The sequence below is a fragment of the Ceratotherium simum genome, chromosome 20 (assembly GCF_057802395.1).
Source record: "Ceratotherium simum simum isolate JZ-2026a chromosome 20, ASM5780239v1, whole genome shotgun sequence".
NCBI classification, from domain to species: Eukaryota; Metazoa; Chordata; class Mammalia; order Perissodactyla; family Rhinocerotidae; genus Ceratotherium; species Ceratotherium simum.
Genome location: NC_141919.1, coordinates 55718525 through 55736430, shown reverse-complemented (window position 1 = coordinate 55736430; position 17906 = coordinate 55718525). Strand labels below are relative to the sequence as shown.

The 17906-nt window shown below is 64.6% G+C and overlaps 1 protein-coding gene across 2 annotated transcripts; it reads right to left on the bottom strand.

Moving 5' to 3' along the window:
* Positions 1 to 3662: 3662 nt before the first annotated feature.
* NINJ1 (ninjurin 1) lies at positions 3663 to 13734 on the bottom strand. Of its 2 annotated transcripts, none has more exons than XR_015555484.1 (4): positions 13611 to 13734; positions 6245 to 6470; positions 5325 to 5483; positions 3663 to 4209 (listed from the first exon to the last, which is right to left on the bottom strand). XR_015555484.1 is itself a non-coding variant. In XM_087444812.1 (4 exons), the coding sequence occupies exons 1-3, from the start codon at positions 13683 to 13685 to the stop codon at positions 5333 to 5335; spliced, it is 456 nt and encodes a 151-aa protein (XP_087300938.1). In that variant the 5' UTR covers positions 13686 to 13734; the 3' UTR covers positions 3663 to 4209; positions 5325 to 5332. The 2 variants fall into 2 exon arrangements, 1 of the variants encoding a protein (XP_087300938.1); XM_087444812.1 differs by having other exon boundaries at positions 5325 to 5487.
* Positions 13735 to 17906: the final 4172 nt, after the last annotated feature.

The window sequence follows — 17906 nt, the reverse complement described above, 5'->3', positions numbered from 1 at the left end:
GAGTGTGAGAAGGATGTGAGGGAGGGTGTTAGAGTGTGAGGGAGGGTGTGAGGATCATGTGAGAAGGGTCTGAGTGAGGGTTTGAGGACAGTGTGAGTAGGATCTAAGGAGGATGTGAGGGAGGGTGTGAAAGAGGGTGCAAGGGAGAGTGTGAGGAAGGTGTGAGGGAGGGTGTGAGAGATGGTGTATTGAGAGTGAGGAAGGTTTGAATAGGATCAGAGAAGGGTGTGAGGGAGGGTGTGAGGAGGTTGTGAGGGTGTGAGGGAGAGTGTGAGAGATGGTGTATTGAGAGTGTGAGGAAGGTTTGAGTAGGATCTGAGGAGGGTGTGAGGGAGGGTGTGAGGACGTGAGGGAAGATGTGAGGGAGAGTGTGAAGAGGGGTGTGATGAGGGTGTGAGTAGGGTCTGAGGAGGATGTGAGGCAGAGTGTGAGGATGGTGTGATGAGGATGTGCGGGAGAGTGTGAGGAGGTTGTGAGGATGTGAGGGAGAGTGTGAAGAGGGTCAGAGGGAGGATGTGAGGGATGATGTATGGAGAGTGTAGGGAAGGGTGAGGAGAGTGTGAGTAGGATCTGAGGAGAGTGCCAGGGAGGGTGTGAGGAGGATGTGACAGGAGGGCATGAGGGAAAGTGAGAGGAGGGTGTGAGGATTATGTGAGGAGGGTATGAGGATCCTGTGAGAAGGGTGTGAGAGAGGATGTGAAAGAGGATGTGAGGGAGAGGAGTATGTGAGGAGGGTATGAGGAGGGTATGAGATGGGTGTGAGGGAAGGTGTGAGGGAGCATGTGAGGAGGATGGGAGAGGGGGGGGGGAGGTTGTGAGTTTAGGAGGGTGTGAGAAGTATGTGAGGGAGAGTGTGAGGAGGGTGTGAGAGATGGTGTAGGGAGAATGTGAGGAAGTTGTGAGTAGGATCTGAGGAGGGTGTGAGGAGAATGTGAGGCAGGGTGTGAGTAGGAGGTGAGGCAGAGTGTGAGGAGGATGTGAAGGAGAGTGTGAGGAGGGTGCCAGGAAGGTGTGAGAAGGTTGTGAGGGTGTGAGAAGGGTGTGAGGAGGATGTGAGGAAGGGTGTGAGGGAGAGTGTGAGGAGGCTGTGAGGGAGAGTGAGTGAGGGTATGAGGCGGGTGTGAGCGTGTGAGAGAGGGTGTGAGGCAGGTTTGTGGTGGGTGTGAGGGAGGGTGTAGGGAGGGTGTCAGGAAGAGTTTGAGGAAGGTGTTTGGAGGGTGTGAGGCTGGTGTGAGGGAGGGTGTGACTAAGATGTGAGGACATGAGGGATGGCTCCAGGCTGGTTTTGGGCTTAGTGCGGCCAAGTCTCAGGTCATGGATAGAGGAGAAAGTCTATCATCTTTACCCAGGCATGTTTGTCACCTTTACCCAGTTAAGTGAGTGGATCTACTGCAGACCTACTGACTACCTACTGTATGCCAGATATAGTGCCATGGCACAGGCTGTAGATGGTGGCATCTGGTGGGAGACCTGGGCCAGACCAAGGGCCTGTAAGTAAGCCCATAAGCAGGCATGAATGGGGGGCCCACCTTCTCACCCCAGCCTAAGCTGAGCCCCTCAGCCCTCAGGGAGACTGGAGGGCAGGACACGCCTTCCAGGCTGCAGCCCTGGCCTTGGGCCAGGTGTGGTGGGGGTGGGCAGGGCTCAGACACAGGCTCCATGGGGACACTGTGGGCGGTGACATTAGCCCATGGCACCAAAGGCAGAGTAGACCCAAATAGCCTGCCATGAATGGCCAGCAGAGGTGGTTGGGAGGGCCTACGGGGAGGACCTCAGGGCTGAGCCCTGACCCTGGAGAGCGGTAGCATGTGCCAAGGCCCTGAGATGGGAACACATCTGGAGTGAGGGTTAGGGGGCTGGAGCGGCTGTTGAGGCGGGAGCCTGGGAGCTGGTCAGTGGGGAGGTAGGAGGCTGTCATGTGTGCCTGTGTGGGGTACCTGGAGACAGGGGCTGTGGGAATGGGGATGCACACTCCCCACCTGGGAAGGGGGTTGTGGGGGGCTGTGATGCACAGGCCCACCCACTGTTATACCCTGTCCCCAATGCCCCCAGCACCCATGGAGGCCAGCCTGGCTTCAAGGCCCAGGACTCAGTCCAGCCATCTGGGGTTCACCCCCACCAGCTGTGTCCGGGCAAACTTCCTGTCCTGGCCAGAGGAGGAACTGGGCCATTTGTTGGCTACACCCACAGTGCTGCCCTGTGAGTCCCTCCCTCGTGGCTGTGGACCAACCCTGTGACCACAGGCCACCCCAGGGACGAGGTGCCAGGCCCTGGGCAGAGCTGGACCTGGGAGCCTGGGCCCAGACACTGTCCTGGACACACAGGGACGGCCAGGTGGAGGGGGCAACGGGGACAGGACTGGGTGAGCCAGGGAGCTGGCAAGAGGGCCAGGTGGGGGGCAGGTGATAGGGAGCCTGACCCCCTCATCCCACTGCTGCTGGGCAAAAGCGAGAAGGGAAGGTCAGATGTGCTCCCGGGAACCAGCAGGAAGGGTGGCTGTCCCACGTGGGATCATCTTGAAAACCATGTTTATGGGACATTCCAATGCTCACAAGAGCGGAGCACCTCCACGCTCTGCAGTCCCCAGCACTTTTTCAATCCTGTTTCATCCACCTCCCTACGATTTTTCCTGCAGTCGTTTAAAGCAAAGCCCAGGATCCGACCATCTCACCCATAAACACTCGTGTTTCTCAATCACTTTTGTGTGTGTGTGTGTGAAGAAGATTATCCCTGAGCTAACATCTGTTGCCAATCCTCTTCTTTTTGCTGAGGAAGATTGGCCCTGGGCTAACATCCGTGCCCATCTTCCTCTACTTTATATGTGGGACACCACCACAGCATGGCTTGACAAGCGGTGCGTAGGTCTGCACCTGGGATCTGAGCCTGTGAACCCTGGGCCACTGAAGCTGAGTGCACAAACTTAACCACTACACCACTGGGCCAGCCCCTTGTGTTTGTCAATCACTTTGTGGGGAGCTGATCACTTAGCCCCACAGAAGAGATGGTGGGGTCACCTGACCAACTTAAGGGAACTGCCCCTCCCCGACAGGGTCAGGGAGAGAAGTGATGGGGGAGGCCACATCCCCACCCAGGGCTCTGAAGGCTGCTTAGAAGAGGGGGCAGAAGGCCATGGGGGTTCCCAGGTATCACACCTGGAGGGGACCAGCTGAGGGCATTGCTCCCTCAAGGAGATGAATGGTGCAGCCAGCAGGAGTCAAGGAGGAGGAGATAAGGGGATTGTGGGGTGGACCGAGGAAGGTGGGGGTTCTAGCTGGGTGAGGTGAGGACCCTTAGGACAGGCTGGGCCCCAGAGACAGCACCTGGCCCTTGTTGTGGAGTTGCGGTCTCCACAGGGTCAAGGCCCACCCAGTGCCAGTCCCACTCTCCTTGGGCCTCTTGGCCTGACTGAAGGGCAGCACTGGGCACCACTGTGGGTACAGAGAGCACGCAGACTGTAGGAAACATCAGAGTGCTGGAACTTTCCATGAGTGGCTGGTCAGGGGTCACGGGGCCAAGTGTCTTGAGGACACGTGGGGGTGACGTTGAGATGCCAATGGAGGCTGCTCCCCTCAAGGTCACAGGCTGGGGGGCTAGTGGAGGGCCGTGGTCATGGTGCAGGGCCCAGGCCTGGGGGAGGGGAGGACGACACTGGGAGCCACACGAGGAGGAGAATCAGTTTTACTGGTCATTCGTGCTTAGAAAAGCAGGAGCTTGGACCCCTGAGGAGAGGCTGGGGCCCTGCCCAGTCTGCTGGTGGAGAGCGTGTGCAGGACTTGTGGCCACCACAGGGACCAGGGGGGACTGGCAGTCCAATATCCTGGGACAGGAAGCACAGAGGCTGTGGGTCACCCAGAGGGGCCACACGTGAGGCTGGGACACTGCTGCGCTGGCAGAGTCAGGGGCATCTCCTTGTCCCTCTGGAAACGTCCTGAGACCGAGGTGGCCCTGGCCCCTCGCTGCCCATCCTCAGGCCTGCGCGTGTCCGTGGCGGCCATGACCCTTCTCGGGGGCTCTCTGCCCCACACTCCAGGAGGAGCAACAACTGAGGACAGAGCAGGCCGTGCACTGGCTGGAGTGGCCTGACCACATAAGGCTTGTCCCGGACTAGGTCCTGTGGGGCCAGCCCGAGATCTGGTGGTTTCGGGGAGAGCTGCCCAAAGGGCGGCGGGCCCCAAGGGCGAAGAGGCTCCTGGCATGATCCGGGGGCATCTGCAAAGAAGGAAGAGAAGAGGCATGAGGGCCGCCCGGGCCGGAGGGGCCTCCACTCCTGTCCTGGTGACCCTGCCTCAGCAGTGTGTCCAGTGACCACCCCCCAAGCATTGGGGCCACTCTGACACTGCAGTCAGAAGGGCCCAATTCTGACCTGGGAAAGCCTCAGTGTCCCCTCCTGAGTGACTGTCAGGATTTAAAGGACTGGCCCCAGCACGCTCTGGTGGGGCCTTTGGAGAACAGGGGCCAGTGCTGTGGGGCGCGCAGGCCTCCTCACTGGGCTGATGCTCGGGAGAGTCAGGATTATGTGGGGCACACAGCAGGTGATTAATAAATGTCCCAATGAGCGAGGGAGCAGACTGGCGTCCAGAGAGTTCTATGGGGGACAGACTTAGCAGCAAACCGGGGCCAGCAGCCGGGCAGCAAATCGGATGCCAGGTGGGGCCAACGGCCATGGTGTGGGCCAGTGGAGGTCAGAAGCTTCCAACTGGGCTGCACAAAGACCCCACTCCCAGTGTCCACTTGGCCACTCTGGAAGATCTTCTCATAGGCCCCGCCACACAGGTGCTTGGGCAGCCTCCTGGCCACTCTGCCATGGGGCGTCGCTGGTGGACGGACGCTTGTCTGTTAGTGGTGCCCACCCTTCCTCTGGGGCAGGCCCAAGGGGCCTGAGGCCGTGTGGACTCGTGGTGTGCAGCTCTGGCCAGAGCCCCAGACGCAGGACACCCGTGCGCCAGGGTGTGGCGTCGGATTCTTCTGCCGTCCTGCCTCCGGCCTCCCGACACCTGGGGCGCCTGTGTCGCCCCCTTTGGCCCCCCATAGTAGAGGCTTCTTTGTTGAGCCTGCTACGCGGCCTCCCCGCGGCCCCTGCTCCCTAGCTGGGTAACCCTCGACAGACGCTCGGCCTCTGAGCAAGGACGGCGGCTGAGCGTGGTGTGCGGGTGCACATGGCTGGGGGCGCCCACCCTGCAAGGCCTGGGCAGCGGCAGACGCGAGGTCACAGGGGCTCCGAGTGAAAGGCCCTGAGCCCCCAGGCCTGCCGGTGGTCAGCGGCCCAGCCGGGCACGCGGGCTTGTGCTGGAGCGAGGCCTGCCCGGCTGGCCCTCCCGGCTCACCTGAGCCCCTACTGCTGGGGCGCCACATCCACCACGGGCTTCTGGACGCCAAAGGCGGTGATGAAGATGTTGGTCACGACGATGATAAAGACCAGGCCGGTGGCCAGGTTGTTGAGGAAGTCCAGCTTGGCGTGCTTCGCAGGGTCGTTGAGGTCGTGCCTGACTGCGGGCAAGAGCGAGCGGGCACTGCCCGGGCCGCCTGCATGGGGCCCGCACCGGGCCGCAGACACCCCTGTGTCCCCCAGAGACACGCCCGCCCACACCGCTGTGAGGCCTGGCCCGGCAGCCGCCATCTGCAGCTCCGCTCAATGCGTGAACCACCCTGGGGGCCTGCTGCCCGGCCAGAGCGGAGGCCCCAGCCCAAGGCCAGGCTTGGATCGTGAGGCTCACATGCCGAGCACACGCAGGCAGGCTCCGCTCCCAGCGCCCGGCGCCGTAACCGAGTGCTCCTGGCACCCACCCTGGGCCCGATCCTTAGGGGCACGTTACAACACCAGGGAAACCCAGGCCGGGGAGGTCCTGTAACCCAGCCGAAGCCACACAGCCCGGCGGAAGTGGAGGTGAGCCCACCTCCGCACTGCTCCTAGCTCTGACCCTCACCAGGGGGGCGGGACCACCATCTAGTCCCAGTCGACCACCATAAGGACTAGTTGGTACACAGTAGGTGCTCAGTACATGTCAACGCTTATTGTGTTTATGACGTTTTCCTCTGTGTCCTCAGCTATGGTGGGTGGAAGGACAGAGACATGGGGGGCCCTCCAGGGAGTGACCTGGGAGCCACATCTGGGACCGTGTGACCAAGTGAGGAGGGCCGGCAAACCCCTCTTGCTCAGAGCATATCAGGCGGTGAGTACCCCGTGCCAGGGGGTGGCAAGCAGACACCAGGGCCCTCCCGTGGCCGGCCCAGGCCCCGCACGCACCGAGGAAGATGAGCAGCACGCCCACGCTGATCTGTAGCACGAGGGAGATGGAGATGAGGACCACCAGGGGGACGAAGAAGGCGAAGTCGGGGCCCTGCTCCACCACGGCCTTCAGCTGGGAGGCGTTGGCCATCAGCAGAGCGATGTCCAGCATGCTCTCGGCCGCGCTCTTCTTGTTGGCGTAATGGTTCACGTTGATGGGCTGGTTCCGGCCCCGGCGAGGTGGCTGTGGGGGTGGGGGTGCGGTCAGCCTGGGCCTGGGCAGCCCCCTGGCGACCCCTGCCCCCGTGAGCTCCATCTCCTCCCTGGGAATGGGCAGGGCTGTGGGCCGTCAGCCTGCAGGCAAGGGCTCAAAAGGAAGTGCTTCTTCGTAGAACCAGAGGCCAGACGAGGCCGCGCAGCCCCCGCAGGACCCTCCGGGGAACCAGGCCACAGAAGAGACAGAGGCAGGATGGCCTCAGCACACACTCGGCTTTTGGATGGGAAAATGGTGCCCATCGCACGCCCGCCCGCTTGCCCTCGGGCGTAGGCCTCTGGCAGCCTTCCCTGCATGCCCCCGCCAGCCCAAGGTGCGCCCCCACCCCCCACCCTGGTTGGGCTGACGGTTGATGCCAGGGCAGGAAGTGATGTGCGGGGATGGGAGCTGGATCCCGCATTCCTGCCCACACGCCCAGAGGTGAGGCAAACCTTCCTGGACGGCCGATTCCTCCCAGCTGCGCAGAGCACACAGCAGGCGCTCAACAGATGCCTCGGTATCTACAGTGCCGTTGAGCTTAGCTTTTTCCTTAATTTTTATTTTTAAGAACAACTTCTAAACCACTTTACTGAGGTGTGATTGCCACACAAAAGCTGATCAGAATTACTGTCCACAACCTGAAGAGTTCGGAGCTCAGTGCACACCGCGACACTGTCACCACCGTCCAGGCCGCCATGCGTCTGCCCTCCAGAGGTCCCCTCCTGCCACTCGGTTACTATCAATCTCCGTGACAGGGACACTGCATGTGAGGTGACCCTCACAGGGTGGCCAGAGCGTGTGCCGCACACGGGCCTCTGGGACTCACTCTGCCCTCACGTCCACGTCGGTAAAACAGGAACATGAGTTCCGACACCTCCTCCCTCACCTCTGCCTGAGAACATCCCGGGCCTCGGGGCCAGGTGCCCTGTCACTCCCGAGTGACCTCCAGGCCCGGAGATCCTGCCCAGAGGTCACTTCTTTCAGGTAGCCTCCGAGACTTCCACTGGTAGGAGAGGCCCGTCTCTCCTGGGGCAGGGGAGGCAGGAGGCCCTTTCTACCCAGCCCCTTGGCCCCTCTAAGCTGCCCCTGGCCAGGGCCCTCCCCAGCACCCTGGACAGACCCACGTCCCTCGGCCCTGGCCCTTGTCTACAGGCGCCCCTGAGCCACCAGGCCCAGGACCACAGCCTTCGGGACCAGTCACCTGGCCAGCCTCCCGGGGCCACTCGCGAGATCCTGTTTCCAGACTCATGAAAGATGCAGGGACGGACGGGAGGCGGGCTGCCCGGGAGGGGCCGAAACAGGCCCGTGAGAGGCGGACATGGTGTTCACGCAGCCTCTGCTCTCTGCCTCTGGAAATTGCACCATGGAAAACACAGAACTACAGGAGGGTGGGGCCTCACTTTTACCGTGTCTTTTCAAGTTTAAATTTAATCCAGACTAATATGCCCAGGAGGAAGGGAGGGTGAGCACAGAGCACTGGCGGCTCTGCTACCTGCCCCGCCTTCCCTCGTGTCTCTAAGTGGCACATCCACTTGGTTTGAAATTCTACACCTGAGGGCCCACAGGGAAGCCTCCTCCACGGGCTCTCCAGGCCTTAACACGAGGCTGAGCCCACTGGGACCCAACTCCGCCTCCCCACTGGGGCCTCCAGCAGCACTCAGAGCTGGGTGGGCCGCCCCCACGCCCCACGCACCCTGGGCACGAGGCTGTCCCCCAGCTCCACTCTGGCAAAGCCACCCGGCTGGCGAAGCCTCATCACGCGTGTGCTTCTTGGGGGGCAGGCGTGTGCTCCCAAGATTCATAAACCAGAAGTGCCCAAGTGCCCTCCCAGGAGGTCACCCCAATGCTCATCCTCATCCCCAATCCTGGAAAAGAGCCCGGTGCTGACCTCGAGAGCAACTGCCACCTTCTGGGGGCGGGGGAGCCACACAGACACACATGCACACATGTAAACACACATGAGCAAACACACACATACACGTGTGCAAACTCACACATGAGTAAACACGTGTAAACATACAAACACATCTGCACACACGTGTGTAAACACACATGCACGCGCATGTCCAGGCTAACCACACAGGCCTCTGGGCAGGAGGAACGCCTTTTTGTTCTGAGCTCTCTAAACCCTTCAACTATTTCACAGCCACACAGCACACGCACATTCAAACACAGAAGGACACGGTCAGTGCCCCAGCACGGGGAGCCTGTTCCCGCTGTCCTCGCACCCACTGACGGCAGGTGAACTGAGGCTACGACGGGAGGAGCCTTGTCCAAAGCGGATAGCAAGTGAGGGCTGTGCAGGGATTTGAACCCAGGCCCCGGGGCGCAGAAACCCTGGTGGCTGACACCACGATCCCCGGGCCCCTGAGCACCCGGAGCACTTGCCCCAGGCTCTAGCCCTGTGACCTCAGGACAGCCAGCTCCCCTGGGCCTCAGTCCCCACGCGTGCCACGGAGCAGATGACCCAGGAGGTTCTGGGGGTGTGGCCGCTGCCTTGGAGCCTGTGGTGAAAGCAGCGCCCCGGCCCACGCGCCCCTCCTGGTGCAGCACACTTCCTGCCCACGCGGCCATCTGCTTCCTGCTCAACCTGGAGGGATAAGGAGCAATGGCCAGAGGCTGCAGGCCTGGGGGTCTGGGGGGCCCCTGTCAAGCCCCAGCTCACCACAACCTGGCTGTGTGGCCTTGACAAGGCACTCCCCGCGCCCCGCTGGCCTTGGTCTCCCCATCTGTACACAGGCCGCTCTCTGGGAAGCTTCGCCCCCACTGAGTTTGCCACTAACCATGAGAGCTAACCATGAGAGCGAGCGTTATTCTCCCTTCTACAGACGGGGGATGGGGCTCAGAGGGGGCTGCCCAGGGCCACCTCGACAGGGGGGCAGATCAGAACTCAAGCCCGGCCAGTCTGCCCCAAAGCCCAGCCCGGGACACGGCACAGACTCGCGTCCACCCTGGGGAGGGGCCGAGGAGACTGTGGGGCAGAGCCCAGGGAAGGGTGGGGGCTACAGGGCTGAGCCGCCTCCCCCACCCTGAGCTCTGGGCCCTGGAAGTGACCACTGCGGGCGAGTCCCAGGGACACCACTGTCTTGAGAGGCCCACTCAGGTCGGTGGGCAGAGGGCGGTGGCTGGCCCCCTCTGGCAGGTCCGGAGCCCATGGGCCTGGACCAGCCACCTCTGTCCCCCTCCCGTCTCACCCCCCAACCCAGCTACCAAAGCCACTCTGGGAACTCCCCACGGAGACCACTGCCTGTGACCCGGGCACTGCAGGGAACATGCAACCTGGTTACTGCGTCCCCGGGGCCAGTGGGATTTCCATGAAACCTCAAAGGCGGTCCCAGGAGTGGGCGAGCTGGCTGAGCTTAGGATGTGATTTTTCCCCTAAACGCCAGGAAGAGCCTTGTAGGGAGGGAGCCGGCTCCCAAGCCCAGCTTCTGTGGACAGAGGGCCTCTCAGCAGCCATTCACAAGCAGCTGGAGGGGAAGCGGGCCGCCTGGCCCAGGACCGCACTGCTGGGCATACTCAGCTGGACAGGGAGGGGAGCTGGGACGGAAACAGCATTTGAACCCAGGTCTGCAGCACAGCCACCACCAGCTCTGGGCGCAGCATAACAGACACTCTGATCCAGCCCGGCTTGGATGGGAGAAGATGGGGGGCTGCCCATGGCCTGGCCCCCAACCCAGCCTCCTGCCCGAACACCCCCTGCTTCCCTGGGAGACAAGGAGAGGCCAGGCTGAGGCCCACGGAGGCTCCACAGGACCGGGGGGGTTGACTCTTGACTCCCTCTGGCCCTGCCTGCCCGACTCCGCCACGGACCCCAAATCCTGAGGACAAGTTTGGAACAAGGAGCCCACATGGGAATTCCCGCCCACCCTCCCAGTGCGAGAGACAAAGTCCCCCAACAAATCTGTGGGGGCTTCCACCCACACCTCCTCTCTATCATCCCTGCATCCTGCCACACCACGGACCAGCAGGGGGACTGCTCTGTGCCTCGGTTTCCTTGTCTGTAAAACGGGCAGACGAGGTGAATAGGAGCTCAGAGGCCGGGCAGCCACCGGAGCACAGCCAGCACAAGGCAGAGCCGGACACTCCTCTTCCTCGCAACCCAGCCCTCACCGCTGTGAAAGGCTGCGCTGACTCGTAATTGACTCCGTGACACAAATCCAGGCCAAGGAAGAGAAAGGATGAGCCGGGAAAGGGGGCCGTGTGAGCGGAGGGGCCCCGGGGCCCGGGGTCCAGCTCCTGATGCTGGCCCACTGCAGCCCTCCCTCACAGGGCCCTCCCCTCGGGCTCAGCGGGCACCAGTGGACTGGAGCTCTGGCACCCTCCTTCTGGGGTGGGACCTGAGGACCAAGCAGGGTCTGGCGGGGGCCTGGGTGTCCCTTGTCTGACCCACCCTCGTGGGCACCAGCTGCTGTGCTGCTGCCTGGCTTGGCGTGAGGGCACCTGCCCCAGGCCACAGAGCCCCACACCCGCGAGTCCACCCCCCATCCATGGCCCGGCAGGAAGTCTGCTGGGTGGGGGTCCCCGCAGCAGCTGGGCCAGGGCTGGGCTGCACAGACCTGCTTCCTGTGGGCTCAGCACAGGCCAGCATTGACCCCAAAGCCCCGTCAAGGCCCCTTTTAGAACTTGGCCGAGACCCCGGTGGCCTCAGGATCTGCCAGGAAAGCAGAAATGGGAAAAAGAGCAAACTTCCCCAGCAGCTGAGGGGGTGCACGGCCCAGAAGTGGCCACTGGAGCCCCATCCCACCCCCTCCCTGCTGTGTCCCCACAGCCCCACAGCAGGGTCCATGGGGCTGTCCCCAAGCCGAGACACGTCAGCCAAAAGTGAGGTGATGTGAGGAGGACGCCAACTCACTCCCGAGGGGCCCTGGGAAGCCCGGCCTCGGGTGGTAGCACCTGCTTGGGGATTACACCTGCGACTCGCCCCCAAGTCCAGCCACCCTGGGACGCACGAGACCGCCCCCCTTCACAGAAGAGGAAACTGAAGCTGGGGGGCTCTCGGCCCGGGCCTCTGGGTCAGTCCTCCCACTGCCAGGGGCACGCTGAGACACAGTGGTAACACAACACACACCACCCTGCCGTCGGGGGCTCCCACTGGCGTGGCGACGCATCCCGAGCCCCCAGGGTTTGCCGCTCAGATTTGGGCGTAGGGGGCGGTGTTGCAGGAGAACCAGGAGAGGCGCAGGGAGAGGGCCGTGCCTCCATGGGGGTCCCACCTGGGGGAGGTGCTGCCTGGGTGCCATCCCAGGAGAGGGCGGGGTGGCAGGCGGGGATGTTAAGGAGACCGTGCGCTCCACACACATCCCTCATCACGCCCTGTCTCACAGACGACAGTGAGGCTTAGAACGACGTGCCCGGGAACTCAAGGCAGGTCCCGAGGCAGCCTGGCCCCAGCGGGGAGAGCGGAGCGGCCTTGAGGCTGGCCACTCCTCCCGGCCTTTCTGCCATGACTGGAGACCCCTTGTGAATATGTCCACGCTCACAGCAGCCCCTGCCCCCAGCCCGGCCCCGTCACACACCTCTCCCCAGCCCGACTGGCTCGGCAGTCCAGCCCCCAGGTCCTCCTCCCGCTGCTCCCTCTGCCCGGGATGCGCTTCCCCACATCGAAGAGGGCCATGCCCACACCCACTCTGGTCCGCCAGGGCCTGGTGCCCACGTCCCACCCCGTGCAGGAAGCTTTCCTGACCTGAGTTCAGCTCTCTGACCGCAGCTTCTCCACTGGGCTGCTGTCAGCTCTGTGGTGCGGGGCTCTGTGGTCTGGGGCCGCATCTCTCCCGCTGGTCCCAGACAGTGCAGTGACCACCGAGCACACCCACCCAACCTCCCTGGGCCTGAGATGTGCCCAGGCCCTCGGGTGGTGCCCCAGTTCCGCCTGCCAAGGCTGCAGAAGCAGGCCTGGGGTGAAGGATGCAGCCAAGGGTGGGCGGGGAGCAGGGTCCCTCCCTTTCAAGCTGCCCAGTTTGTTTCCTGTTTGTCACCCGACGTGCTACCCCCACTTCCCTGAAGGCAGACAGCGGTCACCTGTTCTCCCTCTTTAGACCACGGATGGAAGGCCCAGAGAGGTAAGGCCGCCTCCCCACGCGCACACAGCTCACTGCTCCACAGTGAGCATGCTGGGCAGGGCTGGTCTGCGGTCAGCACACCTGTCAGTTCTCAGTGTCTTCACCGCTGACTCAGGGGCTCCCGGCCTGTGTCACCCCAGGGCTGTCAGGTCCACTGAAGGGCCACACCACAGCAGGGGCCTCGGAAAGCCTCCCCAAGGACGGAGAGGATTATTTTGTGGGGCCAGGGGCACACAGGAGGCCTGCCCCCTCACCCCGCCCCCTGTCCCCCACCTAGCTCTCCCCCTCACCCTGCCCCCTTAAAGTGGGTGTCCCCACGGCATGGCCTACGACCGGTCACCCACCCCTGGGCAGTGCCAATCTCTGCCCCGTCTCGTTCACGCCGCTGAGGGGCGCCGTCCCCGCCCCCAGCCCTAGGGGGTCAGAAACCGAAAGACGGTCCAAAGTAACAAGTAGCCCGAAGGCCGTGCCCAGGGCGCGCAGACACAGGCGCTGGGAAGTGAGGCGGGAGCGGCAGCGCGGGAAGGACGCGGCGGGGGTGCGCCAGCTCCCACGTGGGGCGGGACCCCTTCGGGCCTCCGGGGCCCGCGGCCTCCAGGCCGGCGCCGGGCTCTGCACAGGCCGCGGGCCCGGCGGGTGCAGAGAGGAGCGGGCTCCCAGCGGCCGGAGTTCCCCATCGGGCACCAGGTTGTGCGGCCGCCGCGGACACGAGGGTGACGTAACCGTCTGCCGGCCGCTGGCCCGGGGCCCGGAGGCCGGATCCTGCCCGCCCCGCGGACTCCAGTGAGCGGGAGGGACCGCGGCGCCCGGGCTCCCGGGCGCGCGGCTCGGCGTGGGCACCACCTAGGCCGCCCCGCGCCCCGCTCACCCGCCAGAGTGGCCGGAGCCCCCGGGACCACCGCCCGGGCGCCCGACGGCGCGGCTGAGGCGCACGGGGCTCAGGCCGCGGGGCGCACGGATGCGGGGAGCCCCCCACCCCCAGTGCGGACGCGGTGCGCACAGGTGCCCGGGGCGCCGGGGGCGCGGGCGCCGGCCAGGGTCGCTCGGTGGGGCGCGGCTGGGGGCTCACCGAGGCGTCCGGAGAGCCGGGCGAGCCCTGGCGCAGGTCGCCGTTGAGCTCGAGGTCCTCGGGGCCCGAGTCCATGGTGTGGCCGCCGGGCCGCCTCGCTCCCGGCCTCTGCGCCGCCCGCGCCTCCCCGCCGGGACCCGGCTGCGCGCCCGCCCCCGGCCGCCCGGGACCCGCCCCCCAGACCCGCCCCCGGACCCGCCCCCAGATCCTCCCCGGACCCGCCGCCGGCCCGCGGGACGCCCAGGACTCCTCAGCCTCCGCGCGATGGCGCGGGGCCGACGCGGCCACAGAACCGCGCGCCGCGTCCCCGCTCCCGCAGGCCCGGGCCGCGTGGTCGGGGGCAGGGCGCGTCCCCCTGTGCGCCTCCGTCGTGGACACTTCTAATCCGTAAAGTGGGGCCAAGAACTGGCGGTGCCCTGGCCGCTTCGCAAACTGCCGGCCGCGGGGAGGCGAGCGGGAGCCGCTGCCGCGGGCGCGGGGTCTTTCCGGGCGCGGCCCTCCCGGCCCGGCGCGGGTCTGCCCGCACACGGCCCCTGCGTCGACCGGCCCGTCTGGGCCCGGACTCTGGGCCTGCACCCTCCGAGCCTCGGCCTCCCCGCCTGGGGACCGGCCCGAGGTCTCCCCGCTCCTGAGCGGGGGAGGAGCGAAGCGCCGCGGGTGGGCCTCGCGGAGCGGCCTCCGTGTCCCCGGGGGCGGCCGGGCCCGTGTTCTGGGGGGCCCGCGCCCGCCCTCCTCCAGCCCTTGGCGATCGGCCCCTGTTTCCCAGGCCAGCTGGGTGCGGAGGGGGCGGAGGGGCCGGAGGGGCCGGAGGGCCGGGCAGTATCTCCCGGGCTGGTACGGAAGGCCGGGCCAGTGTCCTCCCGTCCTGGCCCCGCTCCCGGGCCTGGCTGCTTTTCACCCCTCCCGAGTCGCGCCCGCGACCTTTGCCGATTTCTCCACCAAAGCCCCCGAGTGCGCAGTGAGCGGGCCACCGCCCCGGGGAGGCACGGCCCTCCCAGCAGCCAGGCTGCCCAACTCTGCGACCCTGAGCCACCGCAGTAGCTGTGTGGGCTCGGGCAGGGGATTGGCCCCCTGCCCGTCTGTGAGGGGGACCGAGGTGCCCTTAGCACGAGGCCTGCGTTCTATCAGGCCGTGTGGGCGTGATGAACTCTTCTGCACTCCACAAACCGAAGATCCGATCGGGTGGGCAGCAGGGCCAAGGTCAGGTCGCAGCGAGTTAGGTCACCGAGCTGCGGGTTCTTCTCTGTCCTGTGATCACAGAGCCTCCCATATGCCAGGCCCTGTCTAGGTGCTGGGGCTGCAACAAGGCAGCGGGAGCCGGGCCTGTGGGGCGGCTGGGAGGCACCTGGAGCAGCGTGTGTGGGGCCAGGAGCATGCCTCTCTTACAGCCCTGGGCAGTAGGCACTCCCCGCTCGTCTGACAAGGAGGAAACTGAGGCACAGCTGGCAGGCATCGTGGGTGCTGGAACCCAGTGCCTGCCTCACCAGTGATGGCCTCCCGTCTCCCCCGCGCCTCCCCCCTGCTGCCAGGAGGGGTTTCTAAGTGAAACTGAAAGTATGGAAAATGCAAATCACTCTCAAGATTTATCGGAAAAAGGGATCTTCCACTAAACCCTGGTCTAGACCCTCCTCCTGACCCCAGGCATGTCCACACCACTGCGGTGGGGCTGGGCTGGTGGCAGCGGGTTGCCCAGGGCCCTGGCCCAACCCCAGCTGGGCCCGCCCACTGTGTGAGGAGGCTGGTTCCCCGTCTGCTCACGAGGCGTCTGGACCTGACCCCTCAAGTGTCTGCCCAGCTGGGGGGTCTGGGGTCCAGGATGTGGGGGCCGCCCTGACCACAGCCTCAGATTCCACACCCCATGGGTCAGGCTCCCAAGCCTCTGTGGTGGGAGGGCATGGGCCCTCAGGTCCCCCTCTCTGTCCCATGGAGGAGTAGCCTCTGTTGGCCCACTTCGCAGCCAAGGAAACTGAGGCTCACAGAGGTGGCCGCTGCCTCGGTCCTGCCTCAGAGGCTGCTGTGAGCGGGGTCGCAGCCGTGCCTGGGGGGTGGGCACGTCTGGGTGCGGTGGCCGTTACAGTAGCTGTTACTGCTACTCCCACATAACCCGCACCCGGCTGATGACAAGCAGCTGGAAATCTAGATTTTTAAGTGTTGGCACCATTCGCACAAAAGCCCTTGCCCCTCCCCCAGCTGCATGGGACAAGCTCCCATCCCAGTCTGTCCTGGCTCCTGGAGGGGCCAGGGAGAGGGCGACAAGAGAGAGAGCACTGAGGGTGTAGTGGGGGCCGGGGGTGAGGGGCAAGTTGGGGGAGGAGGTACGGGAGGGGCCTGGAGAGAGGGCTCCATCCCCGCCTGTCCCATGTGGTGACAGGGTCTCGGTGGGCGGTGCAGGGCTGCCACCAGAAGGCTCAGGGCACCGGGTCTCTCCTGTGGGCCCCACAGCAGCTCCAAGCTCAGGCTCGTTGTTCCCTCCATCCAGGAGCAGGGAGCCAGGGAAGATGGTGGTGCAACAGTTGGGCATGCAGAGCAGGGTTCCATCCTCCAGGGTGCCTGTTCCTATGTGTCCTCAGGGAGGGAGTTCCCTGGTGCTGTGTCATCCTCGCTTGCCTGCGAAGTGTCTTCTGTTTCTCAGAATGTTCCTGGCACAGACTGAAAGGGGCAGTGCCCACCGTGTGTCCCCACAGCTACCTGGGGTTTCACATCCTCCTGGAGAGACTGGAGAGTGTGCAAGGCCTCCTGGAGAGTGTGCAAGGCCGGCTCCCAGACACTGGACTGAGGCGAGGATCCGTGGGGACGTGACCGTCGGGGGGTGCCTTGGGAGAGGGCGTGGGCTGGGGAAGGACAGGCCGGCCAACCGTGCTCCAGCAGACAGATGCAGGGACACCGCCGAGGGGCTGCGTGTGCAACGAGCGCACACACACAGACACACGCAAACGAGTGTGCAGGCACAGACACTCGCAGCGCAGTGTCGAGTTCACCTGCTCTGTCCACTGTGTGACTTCTGCACTTCCTGTCTGTGAACTGGTGATGCCGAGGAGGGGAAGTGACCTAGCCCTGTGAGGCCGAGACCTGTGCCCGGCACGTGAGGGAGGTGGACTCCACCCAGGGCCGGGGCGGCTTCACGCCCCGTCTGGGCCAGAGAGCAGGACGCCCAGGGCCCCGATGTCACCTGGGGCCAGGGAGGACGTGCGTTCAGACAAACCACGTTTTGTGGACGGGAGCTTTCGGGAGTGGCCGGCGCCTGGACCCTCTCTCTCTCTGAGAGTCTGAGGCTGGACAGGGGGCTGGGCGTGCCCGGGGCACCCGGGCTGAGCAGGCAGGCCTGTGCTCCGTCCTGCCTGCCAGAGGGCTGGCTTTGCCGCTGCAGCTCCTGCCTGCGCCTGGGCCCAGGCGGCCTGCACATGCCCACCAGCGGGGGAGTGGAGGGGGACGGGCGGTCAGGCACTCCCTGGGAGCTGGTGGCCTGCCACCCGCCCGCTGGGGACAGTGACACGGGAGCGGGGTGTGCCCAGGGCTCTGCATTTCTGGCAGGGACTTCCAGGGACCAGAGCCCCCACCAGGTCGGTGCACAGAGCTGAGAGGCAGGGCTGCTACCCCATTTCCAGAAGGACGGAGGAAGGGGACCGGGCCTGTGAGGAGGTGCCGCACCGTTGCCCCCACTTGCCAAGGTCACGCACATACACCTGGGTTGAGTGTGGTAACAGGCCAGGTACTGTGATGTGGGCACCCACACAGGTGTACGTACCTCCTCACAGGGTCCCCAAGTGAGATGTGACATGCCCAAGGCCACACAGTAAGGCGCAGCCAGTCCTGGAAGGCCCTGAACCCCGGAAACACGGTGGAAGCCCCCACAAGGGGGTCGCTGAGTTAAGGCTGTCTGCATTCTGCAATGTCCCACAGCCGTTAACAGAGCAAGTGAGGCGGGCCGCTGGCTTGGAGGAACCCACCAGGGACCGTGGAGAGAGAGCTGTGAGGGGCACCTTCCTCCGTGGAGCCGTGATCCACGGTCTGTCCTGTCCGTCCGTGCGTCTGTCCCCCCCAGGCCTCATGGGGTTGACTCCACTGTCCCCTGCAGGCATCTATGCCCAGCAAAGCACTTGTCCCCAGCAGCCAGGGCAAAAGTGGCAGGGACAGTGGTGATTCTCCCCCTCTCCCTCTGTCACAGGCTCCTGATTTTAGCTCAGCAAATGGCTTCACAGAATAGGAGCTGCATTTCACAGTCTCTCCCGCAGCTAGGTGTGCCCATGTGCCTACATCCTCGTGATGAAAGTGGGTGTGCAACATCAGAGAAGGAAC

What these genes read in the sequence shown, in the direction of transcription:
- NINJ1 (XM_087444812.1), bottom strand. Translation starts at nt 13,685, where the DNA reads ATGGACTCGGGCCCCGAGGACCTCGAGCTCAACGGCGACCTGCGCCAG. An exon ending in CCGGCTCTCCGGACGCCTCG is followed by an intron (nt 6,471 to 13,610) that starts GTGAGCCCCCAG and finishes CCACCCCCACAG; the next exon opens with CCACCTCGCCGGGGCCGGAA. An exon ending in CGTGCTGCTCATCTTCCTCG is followed by an intron (nt 5,488 to 6,244) that starts GTGCGTGCGGGG and finishes TCTTGCCCGCAG; the next exon opens with TCAGGCACGACCTCAACGAC.